The sequence below is a fragment of the Oncorhynchus masou genome, chromosome 31, assembly GCF_036934945.1.
Source record: "Oncorhynchus masou masou isolate Uvic2021 chromosome 31, UVic_Omas_1.1, whole genome shotgun sequence".
NCBI lineage: Eukaryota > Metazoa > Chordata > Actinopteri > Salmoniformes > Salmonidae > Oncorhynchus > Oncorhynchus masou.
Window position 1 is genome coordinate 68,663,793 of NC_088242.1, and position 21,082 is coordinate 68,684,874.

At 42.5% G+C, this 21,082-nt stretch overlaps 1 protein-coding gene across 3 annotated transcripts; it reads left to right on the top strand.

Annotated features, from left to right (window-relative positions):
- The first annotated feature begins 650 nt into the window (after positions 1-650).
- On the top strand, positions 651-20,510 carry LOC135524328 (inosine-5'-monophosphate dehydrogenase 1b). Of its 3 annotated transcripts, XM_064951784.1 has the most exons (17): positions 651-1,785; positions 2,281-3,720; positions 4,659-4,757; positions 5,549-5,597; positions 10,440-10,541; positions 10,769-10,843; positions 11,033-11,239; positions 11,388-11,475; positions 11,610-11,809; positions 11,892-11,982; positions 12,099-12,194; positions 12,320-12,463; positions 12,601-12,745; positions 12,852-12,995; positions 13,104-13,187; positions 13,398-13,494; positions 15,466-15,555. In XM_064951784.1, exons 2-16 carry the CDS (start codon positions 3,485-3,487, stop codon positions 13,480-13,482), a joined length of 1,845 nt encoding a protein of 614 aa, XP_064807856.1. In that variant the 5' UTR covers positions 651-1,785; positions 2,281-3,484; the 3' UTR covers positions 13,483-13,494; positions 15,466-15,555. The 3 variants fall into 3 exon arrangements, with proteins under 3 accessions (XP_064807856.1, XP_064807855.1, XP_064807857.1); XM_064951783.1 differs by having other exon boundaries at positions 651-3,720; XM_064951785.1 differs by lacking the exon at positions 13,398-13,494 and having other exon boundaries at positions 652-3,720; positions 15,466-20,510.
- The last annotated feature ends 572 nt before the right edge of the window (positions 20,511-21,082 follow it).

The window sequence follows — 21,082 nt, forward strand, 5'->3', positions numbered from 1 at the left end:
TACCTTGTGGCATGTTTTATGTAAAACAAACATGCATTTTTGACATGTGGAATACAGATAGGCATACATCCAGAGGCATACATCCAGAGAATAACATATTCATGTTTTTTTTTTCAATATGGACAATGGGAATAGAACATACAAAGTTGTTGATTCGAATAGAGAGGCTTCAGGCTACCAAATAAAATGTTATTGGTCACATACAAATATTGTAGCGTAATTAGGTGATAGTGGGGTAAGCCAAGACAATTTTTACATTCAGCATCACTCTGTCAAGGGAATATAGTATTCTTACTAACAAAGATATCTATATATATTTAACAATGTTGTATATCCCTGAAAATAATCAAAATCCATGTAAACAACAGATTTGAAAACATAGCTTGTCCCAAAAAAAGTGGTCTCTTGGCACAACTTGCCCCGGGTATAGGGTAAGTTTAGCCCTTATCGTGACTCTCAGTTCCATTATACTAACTTTTGCCAGGTCGCAATTGTAAATGAGAACTTGTTCTCAACTTGCCTACCTGGTTAAATAAAGGTGAAATAAAAATAAAAACTACCACAGTATGAGTCATAATACCCATAAAACCTAGTGGTCAAACAGTAAAATGGTTCCAATTGTTTTTCCCATAGGGGATTTTGGATGAAGGCTTACCCTGGTGTGACTTTTTGATAACTGTGTAAATCTCTCTAGGACAAGGTGACTTTTATCAATATATTCGCTGGTATTTAACACCCCCCCAATGAAAGACTAATTAGCTGCTAATGCGGCTATCACAAAGAGCTACAAATGCCATGATGATCTGGAAGAGGCTGCCGAATCGAGGCAAAGGTAAGAATCTCTGTATTAACTAACTAAATGTAGTAGTGAATAAATTGGCTACATTTCTTTAAATGGACAATTGTGTAAACTTTCTTGTGCAAGTTTATATGGACACAATACCTGTTAACAAACGTGTCAGCTTGAAATGACTTACAGGAACTTGCAGGGATTTGTAGTTTTGGATGTCTACTTTGATGCTAATCAATAAATATATTGATGAAAGTCACCTTGTCCGATAGAGACTTATATGGTTATAAAAACGTCATGCCAGGGTAAGCCTACATGAAACACAGCCCTTATTTTAAATGTTTCTAAAATTCCCTATGGAAAAATGAATGGTGGAAAAAAAAATTGGAACCATTTCCTTGTTTGACTGCTAGGTTTTATGGGTGTTATCATACCTCCACTGTGGGGATCTACGAGACATACAATGTTAGTCATTGGATGAAGACATCTACTATAGGGGGGAGTTTTGTTGAGATCCCTGAAGCTCTGTATGAATATTAACATGTATCACTTGCAGTGCAGTTTATCTTACATATCAGCATTAAAGAAAATAAGGTTAAATTGATACACACCTTGATAGGGTAAGTGTTTCAAAACAGCCATATCTCCATGTTACAGTGCTTGTTTATGGAAAACAGACGACCACCTGTGCTAATTACTTAACAAGCTTGCTCTGAACACCTGTGTGTAAGTGTAACTTGGGAAGTGTAGTTTCCTTAGATGGAGGCACCCATAGTTGAATGGGTCTGTGCAAAAACTGCTACAGTAAGGGTATCTTTTTTATTTTAATGATTATTTCTTCGGATGAAAGATATGGGCCATATGTTTCAAAAGCTGCATCGCAAGCGATGATTATTTATGATTCTAGACGTTAAAACACAGCGTCGGGCGACGCTAACAGCTGAGACCTGTAGCGAGAAAGCAGAATGCCGCATAGGGTTTTCAAGAAATACAGGGTAAGTTAAGCCGCCTACACAGTTCTGTACTGAATGAAATATTACCACTACCTTTTTAAAACCATGTCTATCTTTATTTCCCAAACACTATAATATTTTTTTTGTCTTCATCATTTTAAGCATCTTTTAACACCAGTGTGACAGGTTTAACACCTAACAAAACACCTTTAAAAAAAACAACACTTTTAACATAGGCCAGGCCCTGATGTTACCTCATATCCCAGCCATAATGCCTTGTGTTACCCCTGGGAAGAAAACACTTCAATTTGTTCAGTTTGCCATTGGCTCAACTTACCCAAAGGCAAGCCCTTGGACTATATTAGCCCAAACAGCTATAAGGATGTGCTTTCATGCTAGGTTTAGGGCCTCATATTGAAGCTAATAGAGACTGAGGAAATGATGACCTCTTCCTAAATATTTGGTCAAATTATTAATTTTGTTTATGGTTTCCTAAATTTACCCTTTAGGCTCAATTTACCCCACTCTCCCCTACAGGGCATACAGAAAGAGAGTATACAAGAGAGAGAGAGAGAGAGAGAGAGACTGTAAGTGAGTATTGAAGAGGCTTTTTAGGTCCAATCCCTCAGTAATTGTCACAAGCAGTCATCTGCAGATGATGTTCCTGAGAGCGTCCCTAGCAACCCAGTTACCCTCCGCTCAGTCAATGGGTTCAGAGCAGCACAGAGTTTAGTTTAGCTAACCTGCCTACACAAAGCTGTTAGAGACTGGTAACACACACTCCCCTCACCATGGCGATACTGGGAAGGGAAAGTGTGTCATCTCGCCACCCCCAACCGTTCCCTCCGCCCCCTCTATCACTCCACTCTCATTCCCTCTCTCCTCCCTCCACTCCACCTAGTTGCCCCCTCCTGCTTTAATTCCTCCAATCCTCTTTGTAGGACTGACGTCTGCTACAGTCACAAACAGAGCTAAGACAAGACAAGAGAGGAGAGTGGAGGAAAAAGAGTCTGGTAGTCTCAGAAACAAACTGCTCTCTGTCTCTCACACTTCCACTAGCTCAGCTCCCAGGGCTCTCCAATACTCAGGGGTGGTGCTTTACCCTCACAGCATCCTCTCCTCGCTCCTTGTTGGGGCTCACCTCACTGCCTGAGGCCGGGGAACATCCAGGGGACATCTAGGTGACACTCACTCAGCCTCACCCAGGACCTGGGACTTCAGCTCCAGCTCGGCTCTCTAAAACCGGCTCCTCCTCAAAGGCCTTCTGAGCCTGCAACGTGACCCACCCTTCTTCTGTCTGACTGAGAGAGAGCGAGGGAACTGTCATTCTATCTCAGGAACATCAGGGTTTCCAATCTCAGGCCTCAACTCCCATGCACTGTATCTGCAGAGAAGCTAGAAGACAGGAGAATACCCTAAAGACAGAGGCCGGATGATTTCAATTTGTCCTACTGATATCGTCATAAGAGATAAGACACAGCAGTGAGAGTGTGTGTCTGTATTTCTTATAACGAGTGTGACACAGACCACTCTCTGTCAGCTGTGTGTTAGAGAAAGAACACACACTGGGGAAGACTTTTTTCTTGTGGCATTTGATGTGCAGATGTGTGTGTGTGTGTGTGTGTGTGTGACATGTCAGGTGTGTGACTCATTGTAGTTGTCAGGCATTGAATGTGCATTTGAGACGTGAGTGTGGCCTTAAGTGTGTGAGAGGCTTCGGTTTCCTCTGGATTTCTCTGGGATGGAGGGTCAAGGCTACGACCGGTTTGGCGAAGGTGAGCGTGACACCTACCAGATCGACTACCGCCGTATTGTTGGTGATACCGAGCCCGCTAGGCCGCGTCTCTTGCCCCTCGAAGGGGAACACACACACGCCAACACCCATGGAGCCTACACACACACCAACCCTCACGGCCACGAGACGGCCGCGCAGAGATACAGCGCCACACGCATCCAAGCCGGATATGAACCTGAGAGGTGAGTCAGACACACACACACACAGGTGAGAAACAAAACCACTATACTGTGCCAGTCATAATCAGCTAACCTCCAATTGCCCTAACAATCAGGAACGAAGTCCTTACAGGGTCCCAGAAGCCACTAGCCTAGTGAATTACTGGCTTTCATCCACATGAACTACAGTAACTGCCAAAATATTAATCTGCCAGGCAAGGTTTTTTCATTGAGGTGGTTAGTGAGCTTTATAAATCCCAGTTAGCTGCTACCCAGGAGACAGTGATGTAACTAAAGCTTCTTACCTGCTGCATGACCATCACACAGACTGAGTTTCCATTGACAGGGTTATAGAGTCTGTAGGTTGGCCAACACATTCAGACTACAGAGCCAATGTATTTATGTAATCAAGAGGTAAACAACCACACTGAAGGTAAACTTGTGATGTTGTCCTACATCCATCCATAATCATAAGGTGCTGAAGAAAGACCACTACATTCAGTGTATTCCCTTGTATCACGTCAAAACAAGAAACGGTAGGTTACAGCCAGCTCTCCACAACAGTGATGTGGTCAAAAGAAAAATAGGTGGGTAAACTCTGACCACTTGTCGCAGTGAAAAAAGTAACGCTCCCTATACTTTCAATGTATTTTTAGGCAAAGGTGGATAAACTGTTGAGCAACAACAACAAAAAATGTAGTTTACTTACGATCATGTATTCTACCCAGGCGCTCTTTGAATTTTCACACACAGTCATGAAGATGAAACATGGAGATATGGTATTATGGGGGATTATATCATTAAATATGTCCATGTTTAATCTGCAGGTTGAAAACTACAAATCCTGCATTAGAGTCTAGATTCTAGAAGCTCTTCGCCCTCCATTATGGTCAACAGGGTTATGCCTATGGACAGTATATGGGAGAGAGGAAAGAATGTAAGTGTGTGTGTGTGTGTTTCAGCATGGCTGACTATCTGATCAGTGGAGGGACAGGGTACGTGCCTGAAGATGGACTCACGGCTCAGCAGCTCTTCTCTATCGGGGACGGACTCACATACAAGTAATATTTTGTATACATTCTACCAGAGTTAGAGAGCAGCATTTCCAATGATATTGATTGAAATTGCTATAATTGTGCAATTTAAAGTTATGAAAGAGGGAGTCAATGAAGAGGCCTTCAGCCTGTAGCCACACCCTCAACAGGTGCGTGGCGCTATCTATGACAGCGGTGCTGAAACAGCATTGTTGGTGAGTGCTGCTCGCTGTGCTGTCCATGTTGCTGATTGCTGAATTGTTTACTTATGTGGCAACTACAGAACTATAACAGATGTGCTCACAGTTCCCGATAACTCAGAGAGCTCTAAAACGCATGTATAAGACCCTGCCGCCAGGTTGACTGTTGTGGTCATATAATTTGGCAAACTTCAGAGCCAGACATCATGTTGCTGCCCCGAGAGTAAAAACAAACACTCACTGACTGCTGAGATGATATGGTGAGACCAGACCAGTAGAATAAGGATCATTATGCATCCTTACTTTTGTGCTCATTCTAATATTATCTGCCCTAATGGAGGTTTACACAGAGAGACAATCAAATCATCACATCCAGTACAGTGGGAGTATTATAAAGAGGCTTTATCTCCAATACACACTGTGTGAGGGTGTATGTGTGATATGCAGAGTGGTTAAGGGTGTAGGGATGTGATGCTGTGCTGGTTAGGGTTCAGACAGAGGACTGGTGATGGGAGGCAAGGAGTGGGGAGAGTTTACCAATCAGTTTTCTCACTGTTTGGCAAAAGAACTTGTCTGACCTTACAATGTTTTCTCTCTCCCCTCCCTCTCTTTCTACAGTGATTTCCTGATTCTTCCTGGTTTCATAGACTTTAACTCTGATGACGTGGTGAGTTTGTTTGACCTTTTCATTGCTAATAACAACAAAGCTACATATACCATATTATAGCCGTGCTACAGCTTTAGTCAACTCCATTGCTGTTGTCTGGAACATACAAATACATATGATATCATAACCAGACTTACATAGAAGTCGTGTGTGTGCAGCAACTTCTCTCATGTGGTTCTCTGTCTCTCTGAGGACTGGAGGTTGCTGAGTGTTTCTCTCAGTTGAATAACGTGTACACACACACGCACACACACACACTTGAGACCTCAAAGGGATTCTCCGCTTCTGTGCCTGTGCAAACATGCCCAGGGCAAAACACACACACACCGTGGATAGATGGCAGCATCCATGCAAAACTGAAAGAGCGAACCACCACATTTTACCACGTTAAGGTAACTGGGAACATGGACGAGTACAAACATCCCAGCTATTCCCTCAGTAAGGAAATCAAACAGACAAAATGTCAGTACAGAGGTAAAGTGGAGTTGCAATTCTATTTTGTAGAGACTCCAGACAATCACGGATTATAAAGGGAAAACAAGCCACGTCGCGGACACCGACACCTTGCTCCCGGACAGGTTCAACACAATCAAGGATAACACAGTGCCGTCGCTCACGAGGACGTGATTTAGACATTTAAGTGTGTTAACCCTCACAAGGCTGCCTGCCCAGACAGCATCACTAGCCGTGACCTTAGAGCATGTGCAGATCAGCTGGCTGGAGTGTTTACGGACCTGTTCAATCTCTCCCTAGCCCAGTCTGTTGTCCACACTTGCTTCAAGATGTCCAAATTGTTTCTGCATACTGCCTCAACAGATACACTGGCGACGCAATCACCATCGCACTTCACACTGCCCTTCCCAATCAGGACAAGAGGAATACCTATGTAAGAATGTTTCTCATTGACTACAGCTCAGCCTTCAACACCATAGGGCCCTTTTAGCTCATCATTAAGCTCGGGGCCCTGGGTCAGAAACCCCACTCTGTGCAACTGGGTCCTGGACTTCCTGACAGGCCGACCCCGAGTGGTGATGGTAGGCAACAACATGTCCGCTACACAGATCCTCAACACGAGGGCCCCAAAAGAGTGGGTGCTCAGCCCCTTCCTGTACTTCCTGTCTACCCATGACCGCGTGGCCACGGCCGTCTCCAACTCGGTCATCAAGTTTGCAGACGACACAACAGTAGTAGCCTGATTACAGCCTACAGGGAGGAGGTGAGGACCCTGGTGGAGTGGTGCCAGGAAATAACCTCTCCCTCAACTTCAACAAAATGAACGAGCTGATCTTGGATTTCAGGAGACCACAGAGGGAGCACGCCCACATCCACATCGACAGGGCCGCAGTGGAAAGGGTGAAAAGATTGAAGTTCCTTGGCGTGCACATAACTGACAACCTGAAATGATCCATCCACACTAACAGTGTAGTGAAAAAGGTGCAACAGTGCCTTTTCAACCTCAGGAAGCTGAAGAAATTAGTCTTGGCCTCTAAGACCCTCACAAACTTCTAGATGCACCATTGAGAGCATCCTGTCAAACTGTATCACCGTGTGGTACGGCAACTGCACCGTCAGCAACCGCATGGCTCTCCAGACAGTGATGCGGTCAGCCCAACGGTACACCGGGGGTACACTGCCTGCCCTCTAGGACAGGTATTCCCCAGGGGTATGCACAATGCCGTCGGGGTGATTCACATTTTTTTTTTAAAGTTTTTTTTTTTCTCACCTGAGTAGCCTCGTTTCACTGCCAAAAATAAAATGAAACCATCTAGTGTTCAGCGAAATAACAAAGACAATGCCAAATACAGGTAGCCTAGTCAAATAATTAACATCCAATCACATTAACCGTTACTCTCTCATAGAGATTCCACTAACGGTTCATATGTAGCCAAACGTAGCTGCTGCTCATTCCGTTCACTCAAAAAAGTATAAATGGTTAAAAAAAGTAAGGCCCGCGTCCATAGAGACACATACCAGCTCTAATGGTAGTACTGCTACTACCAGCAGTACTACACCTGCACCTGTCGACGGCACAAGTTGTTCTGCTTCCACGAGCACATCCAATGCTAGCAAGTAATTCTACATTTGTTGTTAGCCCAGCTAGCATGGACACTGGCTACATCAGATTCACAACTGTCAAAGAGCTACTGCCCCCTTACCCGGGAAAGCACTGAACAACAGACAGAGACGTTGGACCATCGAAGAGGCGCAAATATGATGAGAACTACATTGATTTTTGGTTCACTTATATTGGGAGTAGTGCCTTTCCTCAGCCACAGTGTGTTATATGTGAAAAGATTCTCATAACTCAATGAAACCTTCACTCTTGCAAAGACTTTTAGAAACAAAACATGCCAATTTCAAAAACAAGCCGTGGGAGATTTTGAGCGAGAATTAAGAATTTGAGTAGTAAGACATGAATAAAAGCAACATATACCATTAATTAGAAGAAGCTAGAAGCATTTTATATGGTGCGCTACCGAGTGGCTAGGACAGGCAAGCCCCATACTACTGTGGAGGACTTAATTCTTCCTGCTGCCGCAGATATGGCTGGGACAATGCTGGGGGAAAGGCCAAAAAAACTATACAGACAATTCCTTCATCAAACAACACTGTTTCATAACGCATCAGTGACATGGCAGGAGATGTTTTGAAAAACAATTACTGCTTTGCATACAAGCCAGTGAAATCCATGCGTTACAGCTGGATGAGTCAAAGGAATTCTTGAAAGATGTTTTGGACACTACAGTGAAAATGGTTAACTTTGTTAATTAAAGCAAGGCCCCTGAACTCTCATATATTTTCTGCACTATGCAATGATATGGGCAGCGATCATGTAACGCTTTTACAACATACAGAAGTGGGCTGGTTATCAAGGGGCAAAGTTGACACGTTTTTTTTTAAATTAAGAAATGAGCTTAAAGTTCTTTACTGACCATAATTTTCACTCGTCTGACCCCATGCGTGATAACAAGTGTCTCACACAACTGGCCATCTGGGTGATGTTTTTTCTCAAATGAATGATCTGAATCTAGGATTACAGGGACTCTCCGCAACTATATTCAATATGTTACTCAATGTGCAATGATTAAGAAGTTGGAGCTCTTCTGTCTGTATTAACAAGGACAACACACAGGTCTTTCCATCATTGTAGGATTTTTTTGTGCGCAAATGAACTCAAGCTTACGGACAATGTCATGTGATATAGCGAAGCACCTGAGTGAGTTTGGTGCGCAATTACGCAGGTACTTTCCCTAAACGGATGACACAAACAACTGGATTTGTTATACCTTTCATGCCCTGCCTCCAGTCCACTTACCGATATCTGAATGCGAGCCTCATTGAAATTGCAACAAGCGGTTCTGTGAAAATTGAATTTAATCAGAAGCCACTGCCAGACTTCTGGATTGGGCTGCGCTCATAGTATCCTGGCTTGGCAAATCGCGCTGTTAAGATACTGATGCCCTTTGCAACCACATACCTATGTGAGAGTGGATTCTCGGCCCTCACTAGCATGAACAACTAAATACAGGCACAGACTGTGTGAAAAATGATATAAAACTGAGACTTTCCAATACAACCCAACATTGCAGAGTTATGTGCATCCTTTCAAGTACACCCTTCTCATTAACCTGTGATGAGTTATTCACAATTTTCGATTAACAAATAAAGTTTTATGTAATATGGCTAAATAAAGAGCAAAATTATTGATTATTATTATATTGTTATTTGTGCCCTGGTCCTATAAGAGCTCTTTGTCACTTCCCACCATCTGGTTTGTGACAAACTCATTCTAATATTTAATAAATGTGTAGTGTGTGTGTGGCAGGCTTACAATGATGGCAAAAAACAACATTTGAGAGTGCACTGGTCCTGGTGCGAGAGGGGGTACGCAGCTGGAGGTTGAATGTTTGAAGGGGTACGGGACTATAAAACGTTTGGGAATCACTGCTTTAAGACCTCTACAGCACCCGGTGTCACAGGAAGGCCAAGAAGATCATCAAGTACCTCAGCCACCAGAGCCACGGCATGTTCACCCTGCTACCATCTAGAAGGCAGAGACGGTACAGGTGCATAAAAGCTGGGACAGAGAGACTGAAAAACAGTTTCTATCTCCAGGACACTGTTAAATAGTCACCACTATCTGGTCTCTGCCCAGTCACTTTTTAATAAGATTTACATACTGTTTTACCCACTTCATATGTATATACTGTATTCTAATGAATGATCAATCTATATAACTACTGCTGTACACACCTTTTCTATTCATATACTGTCCATACTGTTTATACACACCATCATATGCGTATATACTTACATTCCGGACTCTGACATTGCTCGTTCAAATATTTCTATATTTCTTAAATCCTTTATTTATTTTGGGGGGGGGATTTGCGTGTATTGTTTTGTACTGCTCTGTTGGAGCTAGGAACATAAGAATTTTCTCTACACTTGCAATAACATCTGCAAAATATGTGTTCTCGACCAATAGAATTTGATTTGAACAACACTGATGAGAACAACAACACTAGTCCCTCATGGCTGCGAGTCAGATTCATGTCCTGTGTAATTGCTTTAGTAGGCTACAGGTGCTGGTGTTTTTAGCTTGTTTGTTCTTTACTGCCAGAAGGGTATATCCCCTGTGGTATTTGACTGTATAATCAGGAATTAACAGGGACAGCTCATGTCCATGGTGCCACCTAATGGCAATGAGGTATTGCATGTTCTGATTGGTCTTGCCTCAGTCACAGATATTTGGTTGACAGGGTGCTATTATTTTTGTAGTTACATTTTTTTCCATCCCTGTAATGTGATATTAGTGTGACGTCTACTTCCTGTTCCCAGGACCTGACTTCAGCTCTGACCAGGAAGATCACCCTGAAGACTCCTCTAATCTCGTCTCCCATGGATACAGTCACTGAGTCCTCCATGGCCATCGCTATGGCTGTGAGTATAGAGCCACTCCTCACCTTCTCACCCAGCCAACACCAATAAGACAAGGCCACAAATCTGTCACAACACTTCATATACTAGTGGTATTTCTGGTTGTGGGTTTTTATGTATTGAGCCCCCCACAAATGTGTGATAATACCTGGACTCTGGTATATTGAAGTCTCATTGGGCAAACATCGTGTTTGGCTAACCCTGATTGGTCAGTTCACTGTTTGTCGTAGCTCATGGGCGGGATCGGGATCATGCACCATAACTGTACTCCAGAGTTCCAAGCCAACGAGGTCCGCTTGGTCAAGGTAAGATGGAGGCTAGCGGTTGGACAACCTACAGATCTATATTGATTTACAAATATATTGATATACCACTACATCAACAGTATAAAGTCTCATGTCAAATTGCATTGTGACAATATAACAGTATGTGAATACACTCAAACCTCCTGGTCCATTTGCTGAGTAATGTTTCTTACATTATTTATTTGTCAGAAATTTGAGCAGGGTTTCATCACAGACCCGGTGGTAATGAGTCCTCACCACACGGTGGGAGACGTGTTCGAAGCCAAGGTCCGCCACGGCTTCTCTGGCATCCCCGTCACAGAGACGGGAAAGATGGGAAGCAAGCTGGTGGGTATCGTCACCTCCCGAGACATCGACTTCCTTTCCGAGAAAGACCATGACAAACCCCTGGAAGAGGTGTGTGTTTGTGCTTGACATGTTTTAAATGACATGTTTGTTTGGACATACAGTCATTACAATTGTCAACACATATATTGTTAACTGGGTGACTTGTCGTATTGAATACTATTCCTGCGAGGTTTACATGTATGGTTGATTCTTGCAGGCCATGACAAAGAGGGAAGATTTAGTGGTTGCACCAGCTGGTGTAACACTGAAAGAAGCCAACGATATCCTGCAGCGCAGCAAGAAAGGTACCATATGGTAGTAACACAATGTTCTGTAGAGACTCTTTACACAGACAGGACATGATCAAATATCTATCTCTGTTTGGTAAATTAAATAATTTTTAGAGAAGTTCTCCTTTTGTGTACTCTGTCTCTCTTAGGTAAGCTGCCCATAGTGAATGACAGTGATGAGCTGGTGGCCATCATAGCGAGGACAGACCTGAAGAAGAACAGAGACTACCCTCTGGCCTCTAAAGACTCCAGGAAGCAGCTGTTGTGTGGAGCTGCCATTGGAACCAGAGAGGAGGACAAGTACAGACTGGACCTGCTGATGCAGGCTGGTGTCGACATGGTGGTGCTGGTGGGTCTGGGGAAGGAGTTGGGTTATTATATTGTATTTTTGCGTTCCACTCCTCTCTAACCCATGTCTGTTTACCATGTAGGACTCCTCCCAGGGGAACTCTGTCTATCAGATCAACATGATCAACTACATCAAACAGAAATACCCTGAACTACAGGTGGTGGGAGGAAACGGTGAGTCTGCTCTCCTCTACCTTCTCTAGCAATGCCTCTCACGTTAATCTCTCTTGCATTTTCACTCTCTCTCTCTCTCTCTCTTTCTCCCCATCCTCTATTTTCATTCTCTGTAGTGGTGACTGCAGCACAGGCTAAGAATCTCATAGATGCGGGTGTGGATGCTCTGAGGGTGGGGATGGGCTGTGGCTCCATCTGCATCACCCAGGAAGGTACGGAGAGACAGAGCAGAATAGCAAATGGGGAGGGAGAAGGAGAGGGAGGGAGGTGAGTAGTTTGACTGTTTAGATAACAATACAAACTATTTGTGAATTGCTGACATGTTGCTTTGTGCCAGTGATGGCATGTGGGCGTCCCCAGGGTACATCAGTGTACAAGGTGGCAGAGTATGCCAGGCGTTTCGGTGTGCCTGTCATCGCAGATGGAGGCATCCAGACCGTTGGACACGTGGTCAAAGCTCTCGCTCTCGGGGCATCCACAGGTGCGTGTGTGTGTGTTGAACCCACCCAGCATATTTAACCTTTTTTCCATAAACAGGAAAATCCACATCATAGGCTACTATTGATGGTCAGACTTTTACCTCCTTTCACTTCTGACACCTGACCTCTGTGCCCTCAGTGATGATGGGGTCATTGCTCGCGGCTACCACGGAGGCCCCGGGGGAGTATTTCTTCTCGGACGGCGTGCGACTAAAGAAGTATCGCGGGATGGGCTCCCTTGACGCCATGGAGAAGAACAGCAGCAGCCAGAAACGCTACTTCAGGTCGAGAGAGGGAGACAGATTGTTTTGTTTATTTTCAGTAATAGGGCTAAGGAGAGAGATGTGTGTAACTCCACAGTGAGGGGGATGTGTGTGTGTGTCTCGACAGTGAGGGGGACAAGGTGAAGGTGGCTCAGGGTGTGTCAGGGTCGGTCCAGGATAAAGGCTCCATCCATAAATTTGCCCCCTATCTCATTGCTGGCATACAACATGGCTGCCAAGACATCGGAGCCAAGAGCCTCTGCATACTGCGGTTTGTCTATGAACAGATGTTAGACTGTGTTATTGTATTCCACTTCTTTGATATGATCTGTGTGTCTCTGTTCCATTTTTTGTTATGTATTGTTGTATGTTATTCCAGGTCCATGATGTACTCTGGGGAGCTGAAGTTTGAGAAGAGGACCATGTCAGCTCAGGTTGAGGGGGGAGTACACGGGCTGCACTCGTAAGTCTGGTATCGCTTACACAGTCTTTCCTCTGGAATTCCTTATAGATCTTGTGCTCCTCTCCTCTGTGATCGACTAACCTGTCCTTTTGTCTCATGTTCTGTGCCGGTGTCCGACGTGTCCTTTAACTTTGCTCTGGGTGGTAGTGTGTGTGTGTGTGTTTGTTCTCACCAGTGGCGTCCGTATCTCCTTGAATACATGTTGTTTAGGAGTTGCTACTTAAACCGGGGATTGGCAGTCTTACCATACGAGGTCCATTGTGGGTGCAGGCTTTCGCTCCAGCCAAAGCAGTAACAGCAGATGCAAGTAATTACGTTTTGACTATGATTGGTTAATTTATTGTGCTAGAATTGTAACCGCTTTAGCTGGGGCCTAATCCTGCACCCACACTGGCCATTTGCGGATATACAGTGCATTCGGAAAGTATTCGAACCCCTTCCAGGTTTCCAAATTGTATCACATTTCAGCCTTATACTAAAATGTATTAAATAAAAAATGTTCCTCATCAATCTACACAAAATACCCCATAATGACAAAGTGAAAACAGGTTTTTAGACATTTTTGCAAATGTATTAAAAATGTAAAACAGATAACTTATGTAAATAAGTATTCAGACCCTTTGCTATGAGACTTGAAATTGAGCTCAGGTGCATCCTGTTTCCATTGATCTTTGAGATGTTTCTACAACTTGATTGGAGACCACCTGTGGTAAATTCAATTGATTGGAGATGATTTGGAAATGCAAACACCTGTCTATATAAGGTCCCACAGTTGACTGTGCATGTCAGAGCAAAATCCAAGCCATGAGGTCAAAGGAATTGTCCCTAGAGCTCTGAGACAGGATTGTGTCGAGGCACAGATCTGGTGAAGAGTACCAAAAATTGTCTGCAGCATTGAAGGTCCACAAGAACACAGTCGCCTCCATCATTCTTAAATGGAAGAATTTTGGAACCACCAAGACTCTTCCTAGAGCTGTCTGCCCGGTTGAACTGAACAATCAGGGGAGAAGAGCCTTGGTCAAGGAGGTGACCAAAAACCTGATGGTCACTCTGACAGAGCTCCAGAGTTCCTCTGTGGAGATGGTTGTCCTTCTGGAAATTTCTCCATATCTGCAGCACTCCACCAATCAGGCCTTTATGATAGAGTGGCCAGACAGAAGCCACACCTCAGTAAACGGCACATGACAGCCCGCTTGGAGTTTGCCAAAAAGCATCTAAAAACTCTCAGACCATGAGAAACAAGATTCTCTGGACTGATGAAACCAAGATTAAACTCTTTCGCCTGAATGCCAAGCGTCACGTCTTGAGGAAACCTGACAACATCCCTACGGTGAAGCATGGTGGTGATAGCATCATGCTGTGTGTTTTAATTCAGTGGCAGGGAATGGGAGACTAGTCAGGATCGAGGGAAAGATGGAACGGAGCAAATTAGAGAGATGCTTGATGAAAATCTGTTCCAGAGCGCTAAGGACCTAAGACTAGGGTGAAGGTGCACCTTCCAATAGGACAACAACCCTAAGCACACAGCCAAGACAAAGCACGTGTGTCCTTGAGTGGCCCAGTCAGAGCCATCTCTGGAGAGACCTGGAAATAACTGTGCAGCGACGCTCGACATCCAACCTGATGGAGGTTGAGAGGATCTGTAGAGAAGAATGGGAGAAACTCCCCAAATACAGGTGTGCCATGGCTTGTAGCATCATTCCCAAGAAGACTCGAGGCTATAATCGCTGCCAAAGGTGTTTCGACAAAGTACTAAGTAAAGCATCTGAATATTTATGTAAATGTGATATTTCCGTTTTTTTATATTTTTAATACATTTTAAAACATTCTCAAAACCTGTTTTTGCTTTGTCATTATGGGGTATTGTGTGTAGATTGTAGAATGTAATCTATTTTAGAGTAAGTCTGTAATGTGGAAAAAGTCAGGGTCTGAGTACATTCCCAATGCACTGTAATTGCCTACCCCTGAGTATAACAGTAGTACTGAAGGAAGTTAAGTCAAAATGTCTTCTCTCTTTCTCTTACTCATGCTCTCATCATAGATATTCTTTTGTGCCATGTAAGTACATTCCCCCTGTGCTCACAACCTTTCCTACTGCAATTTTCTCTTTGTTATCTTTTTGTTTTCAGGAAGACTCAGGGTTAGAAGTACAGATAAGGACTTTTTAAAGCCCTAACAACTTGATAAAACCCTCAATCTAGTATATCTAGTCTAATATGAGTTTCAATGAGACTTGACTTGCATTCCTGATTGTTGTCTGTGTGTTGTCCTTCTGTAGTTATGAGAAGCGGCTATACTGAGGGAGGAGCGAGAAGAAGCACACGAGCAGCTCCCAGCGTACCCCCACCAGCAGCCACCAGGCACAACAGATACATGTGACCTACCTATGTGACCTACCTACAACCACTACTCAATTCAACCATCACATAACCTTTTGGCTATACATAAGACCGCTGACTCCTCTCTTCTCCTCCCACCCACTATCTCTCTCTTTCTCTGTGTTGTGGAAGATGCTTTTGAGGGACCATAAAGTCACCTCTGACTTGATTGATGTTACGACATAATCTATGGTCACATGTACCTGTGTCATGGCACAGAGCCATCAGGCTGTATAAGGTATGTAGCACATGTAGAACTGTGAATACTGTGAACTACTTTACATACCCTGGAACTCTTTATACCAGTTTTGGTTGATCATGGTCCTATGTCTCAGATGTATTTGAATGTACAGTAGTGTTGATGACCATGTGGAATAGCCTAGAGGTCTGTTAGTGTTGCTCTACTGTAGAGGACCAAAGCCACAGTAGGCGTTAGCCTTCAATCAGGGATAACCACAGCGCCTTAAGACTACACATGGAGTCTATACTGTGGATAGTGCTGGAATCTGTTTGTTTTTCATTGGATTCTCATCAGTTTGAAGAAAAAAAAAGAAAGAGAACCACCATTTTTTTTTCGTGTTAAGTTCACTAAGATTTGGGATGTGTTTTCATTCATGTTATGTGTGTTTTCTGATGACAGGGTGATTGTACAGTGACTTTGGCCTAGTCTGTGGTGTTAATAATATGATACGATGGATTTGAGTGCATTCGGAAAGTATTCAGACCCCTTCACTTTCTCCACATTACGTTGCGTTACAGCCTTATTCTAAAATTGATTAAATTGTTTTTTCTCCCTCATCAATCTACATGCAATAGCCCATAATGACAAAGCAAAAACATTTTTTTGTGTGCAAATGTACATACAGTTGAAGTTGGAAGTTTACATGCACCTTAGCCAAATACATTTAAACTCAGTTTTTCACAATTCCTGATATTTAATCCTAGTAAAAATTCCCTGTCTTAGGTCAGTTAGGATCACCACCTCATTTTAAGTAAGTGAAATGTCAGAATGATAGTAGAGTGATTTATTTCAGATTTTATTTCTTTCATCACATTCCCAGTGGGTCAGAAGTTTACATACTAATTGAGTGTATTTGGTAGCATTACCTTTAAATTGTTTAACTTGGGTCAAATGTTTCGGGTAGCTTTCCACAAGCTTCCCCCAATAAGTTGGGTGAATTTTGGCCCATTCCTCCTGAAAGAGCTGGTGTAACTGAGTCAGGTTTGTAGGCCTAATTGCTCGCACACACTTTTTCAGTTCTGCCCACAAATTTTCTATAGGATTGAGGTCGGGGATTTGTGATGGCCACTCCGATACCTTGACTTTGTTGTCCTTAAGCCATTTTGTCACAACTTTGGAAGTATGCTTGGGGTCATTGTCCATTTGTAAGACCCATTTGTGATCACGCTTTAACTTCCTGACTGATGTCTTGAGATGATGCTTCAATATATCCACAATTTTCCTCACTCATGATGCCATCTATTTTGTGAAGTGCACCAGTCCCTCCTGCAACAAAGCACCCCCACAACATGAGGCTGCCACCCCCGTTCTTCGCGGTTGGGAGGGTGTTCTTTGGCTTTCAAGCCTCCCCCTTTTTCCTCCAAACATAACGATGGTCATTATGACCAAACAGTTCTATTTTTGTTTCATCAGACCAGAGGATATTTCTCCAAAAAGTACGATCTTTGTCCCCATGTGCAGTTGCAAACCGTATTCTGTTTTTTTTTTATGGCGGTTTTGGAGCAGTGGCTTCTTCTTTGCTGAGCTGCCTTTCAGGGTATGTCAATATAGGACTTGTTTTACTGTGGATATATATACTTTTGTACCTGTTTCCTCCAGCATCTTCACAAGGTCCTTTGCTGTTGTTCTGGAATTGATTTGCACTTTTCGCACCAAAGTACGTTCATCTCTAGGAGACGTTTCTGTCATGAGTGGTATGACGGCTGCGTGGTCGTATAGTGTTTATACTTGTGTACTATTATTTGTACAGATGAACGTGGTACCTTCAGGCATTTGGGGAAAATAATTCTGAGGTCTTGGCTGATTTCTTTTGATTTTCCCATGATGTCAAGCAAAAAGGCACTGAGTTTGAAGATATGCCTTGAAATACATCCACAGGTACACCTCCAATTGACTCAAATGATGTCAATTAGCTTATCAGAAGCTTCTAAAGCCATGACATCATTTTCTGGAATTTTCCAAGCTGTTTAAAGGCACAGTCAACTTAGTGTATGTAAACTTCTGACCCACTGGAATTGTGATACAGTGAAATAGTCTGTCTGGTAACAATTGTTGGAACACTTGGTGTCATGCACAAAGTAGATGTTCTAACTGAATTGCCAAAACTATAGTTTGTTAACAAGAAATTTTGTGGAGTGGTTGAAAAAATGAGTTTTAATGACTCCAACCTAAGTATATGTAAACATCCGACTTCAACTGTATATAAAAAACATTATACCTTTACATAAGTATTCAGACCCTTTACTCAGTACTTTGAAGCCCCTATGGCAGCGATTTCAGCCTTGTCTTTTGCATGACGCTACATGCTTGGCACATCTGTATTTGGGGGTTTTTCTCATTCTTCTTTCACTCTCAAGCTCTGTCAGGTTGGATGGGGAGCGTCGCTGCACAGCTATTTTCAGATCTATCCAGAGATTTTAGATTTGGTTCAAGTCCGGGCTCTGGCTGGGCCACTTCTGCGTTGTCTTGGCTGTGCGCTTAGGGTCATTGTCCTGTTGGAAGGTGAACCTTCACCCCAGTCTGAGGTCCTGAGTGCTCTGGAACAGGTTTTCATCAAGCATCTCTCTGTACATTGCTTGGTTCATCTTTCCCTTGATTCTGACTAGTCTCCCAGTCTCTGCCGCTGAAAAACATCCCCACAGCATTGTGCTACCACCGTAGGGATGGTGCCAGGTTTCCTCCAGACATGCAGCTTGGCATTCAGGCCAAATAGTTCAATCTTGGTTTCATCAGACAATAGAATCTTGTTTGTCATGGTCTGAGAGTCCTTTAGGTACCTTTTTGGCAAACTCGCTGAGGAGTGTCTTCCGTCTGGAAGCCACTCTACCATAAAGGCCTGATAACTAAAGGTAAAGTACATTTTAAAAATGGATGGAGTGCTGCAGAGATGGTTGTCTTTCTGGAAGGTTCTCCCAACTCCACAGATTAACTCTGGAGCTCGGAGTCTACTGTGTTCTTGGGGACCTTCAATGCTGCAGAATTTTTGTTGGGTAGCCTTCCCCAGATCTGTGCCTCGACACAATCGTGTCTCAAAGCTATATGAACAATTATTTTGACCTCATTGCTTTGACATGCACTGTCAACTGTGGGACCTTTTATATTGATATGTGTGTGGCTTTCCAAATCATGTCCAATCAGTGGTGGAAAAAGTGCCCAACTTTCATAATTGATTAAAAGTAAAGATACCCTTTTAAAAGAAAATGACTCAAGTGAAAGTCACCCAGTAGAATACTACATGAGTAAAAGTCTAAAAGTATTTGGTTTGAAATGTACTTAAGTATCAAAAGTATAAATCATTAAACATGTCTTATATTAAGCAAACTAGACGACACGATTTTCCTGTTTTTTATTTAATTTAAATTAACGGATTGCCAGGAGCACAGTTCAACACTCAGACATGATTACAAATAAAGCATTTGTGTTAAGTGAGCAGAGGCAGTAGGGATGACCAGGGATGGTCTCTTGATAAGTGCGTGAATTAAGACACTTTTCCTGTCCTGCTAAACATTCAAAATGTATGGGGTTCTTTTGGGTGTCAGAGAAAATGTATGGAGTAAAAAGTACATTTTCTTTAAGAATGTAGTGGAGTAAAAGTTGTCAAAAATATAAATAGTCAAGTACAGCTATCCCAAAAAACTACTTAAGTAGTACTTTTAAAGATTTTTACTTAAGTACTTTACACCACTGCAATCATTTGAATTTACCACAGGTGGACTCCAAGTTGTAGAAACATCTCAAGGATGATCAATAGAAATAGGATGCACCTGCGCTCAATTTGGAGTCTCATAGTAAATGGTTTAAATACTTATAAAAATAAGGCATTTCTCTTTATTTAAAAAAATACATTTAGAAATTTTGCAAAGACCTATTTTCACTGTCATTATGGGGTATTGTGTAGATTTGAGGGGAAAAAATGAATGTAATACATTTTAGATTAAGGTTGTAACATAACAATATTTGGAAAAAGTCAAATGGGCTGAATACTTTCCGAATGGACTGTACACGTTGGCCACAATATAATACTGTATACCTAGTCATATATGATACTGATGTCTGGTTTCCCAGACACAGGTTAAGCCTAGTCCTGGACTAAAAAGCATGCTCAATGGAGAATCTGTGTTTGGGAAACCAACCTTTTAAATATCTTGTTTACCAGGGTGAATGTACTGCTAATACCCTGTGGCAGTGAGTGAAGAAATTAGTTTTTTACTGATGAATAGTTTTACTGATGACACAGATGATTTAATTTCCTCAATTTCCTTCCTGTAGAAGACGTGCAGCTAGTTTGTAACAGTATAACTGTCAGTTAAATTAGTGACCCATCCGCAATGACAGAACTTCTCCCAGTTTGTTGTGTTTAATCTTTGTGTGAAGTGAACATTAAGTGATGAAAGTTGCACAAAAGTTGTTTTTGATTTCTCCAGAGGATATACTACAAATCAGGATCAAAGCCAGAAATAATGGCTGAATTTCTTGTTCATTAAGAACTAAACTTTTTAGATATGTTTTTGAGTCAATTATACCATGTCAATTTGTAAAACATGTAACTAAATGTTCTGAAATAACTTACTTAAGTTAGCTGGCTAACTCTTTGATCATGCTTTTTATTTTACACCTCTGTTGATTTCAACCTCATACTTTAATTCCTTAATGCTGTACCATGCTATTGCATGAACCAGAATAAAGAAGTTAACTTAAATATAATATCTACTATTCTCCTTATTTGGTGTATGTACAGTATCTGCTATGTTGTGGTTACACTCCCAAAACGGTATGTTGAGCAGGATACATGATATCATTACATCAGCTGCTGCCCATAATGTCATTCCTGACATAGTTATATTATCCTTTTTCCACACCAGCAGAGGGCAATGTGATCTTTGTTTTTCTCACACACTCCCTTCTAACCCTTTCCTCATTATTTCACTCATTTCCTCCTCTCTCCATTTGTCTCATCCAAAGTTGTCAAAGGCTGTTTTAATTGCAACATAAACCACACTCAAGGCTTACACTACAGAGTTGTGGCTAGACGAACTGAGATTTCATTCATGTGTAAAGTATTGCTGCTGACTACAGAACAAACAAGTAGTTCAACTGAAACAACTCTCTCTGTGATCGGGCCTATAGATCATGACAATGTATACAGTCTGAGTCCATAAAGATCTAACTAGTGTCACCCATACTGAATTTATTGTACAGTTGCGGCCAAATATATTGGCACCTTTTGTAGCCCTTTCCTGCAGTCAATAACCAAAGTGCCCTCTAGCCTCATGGGT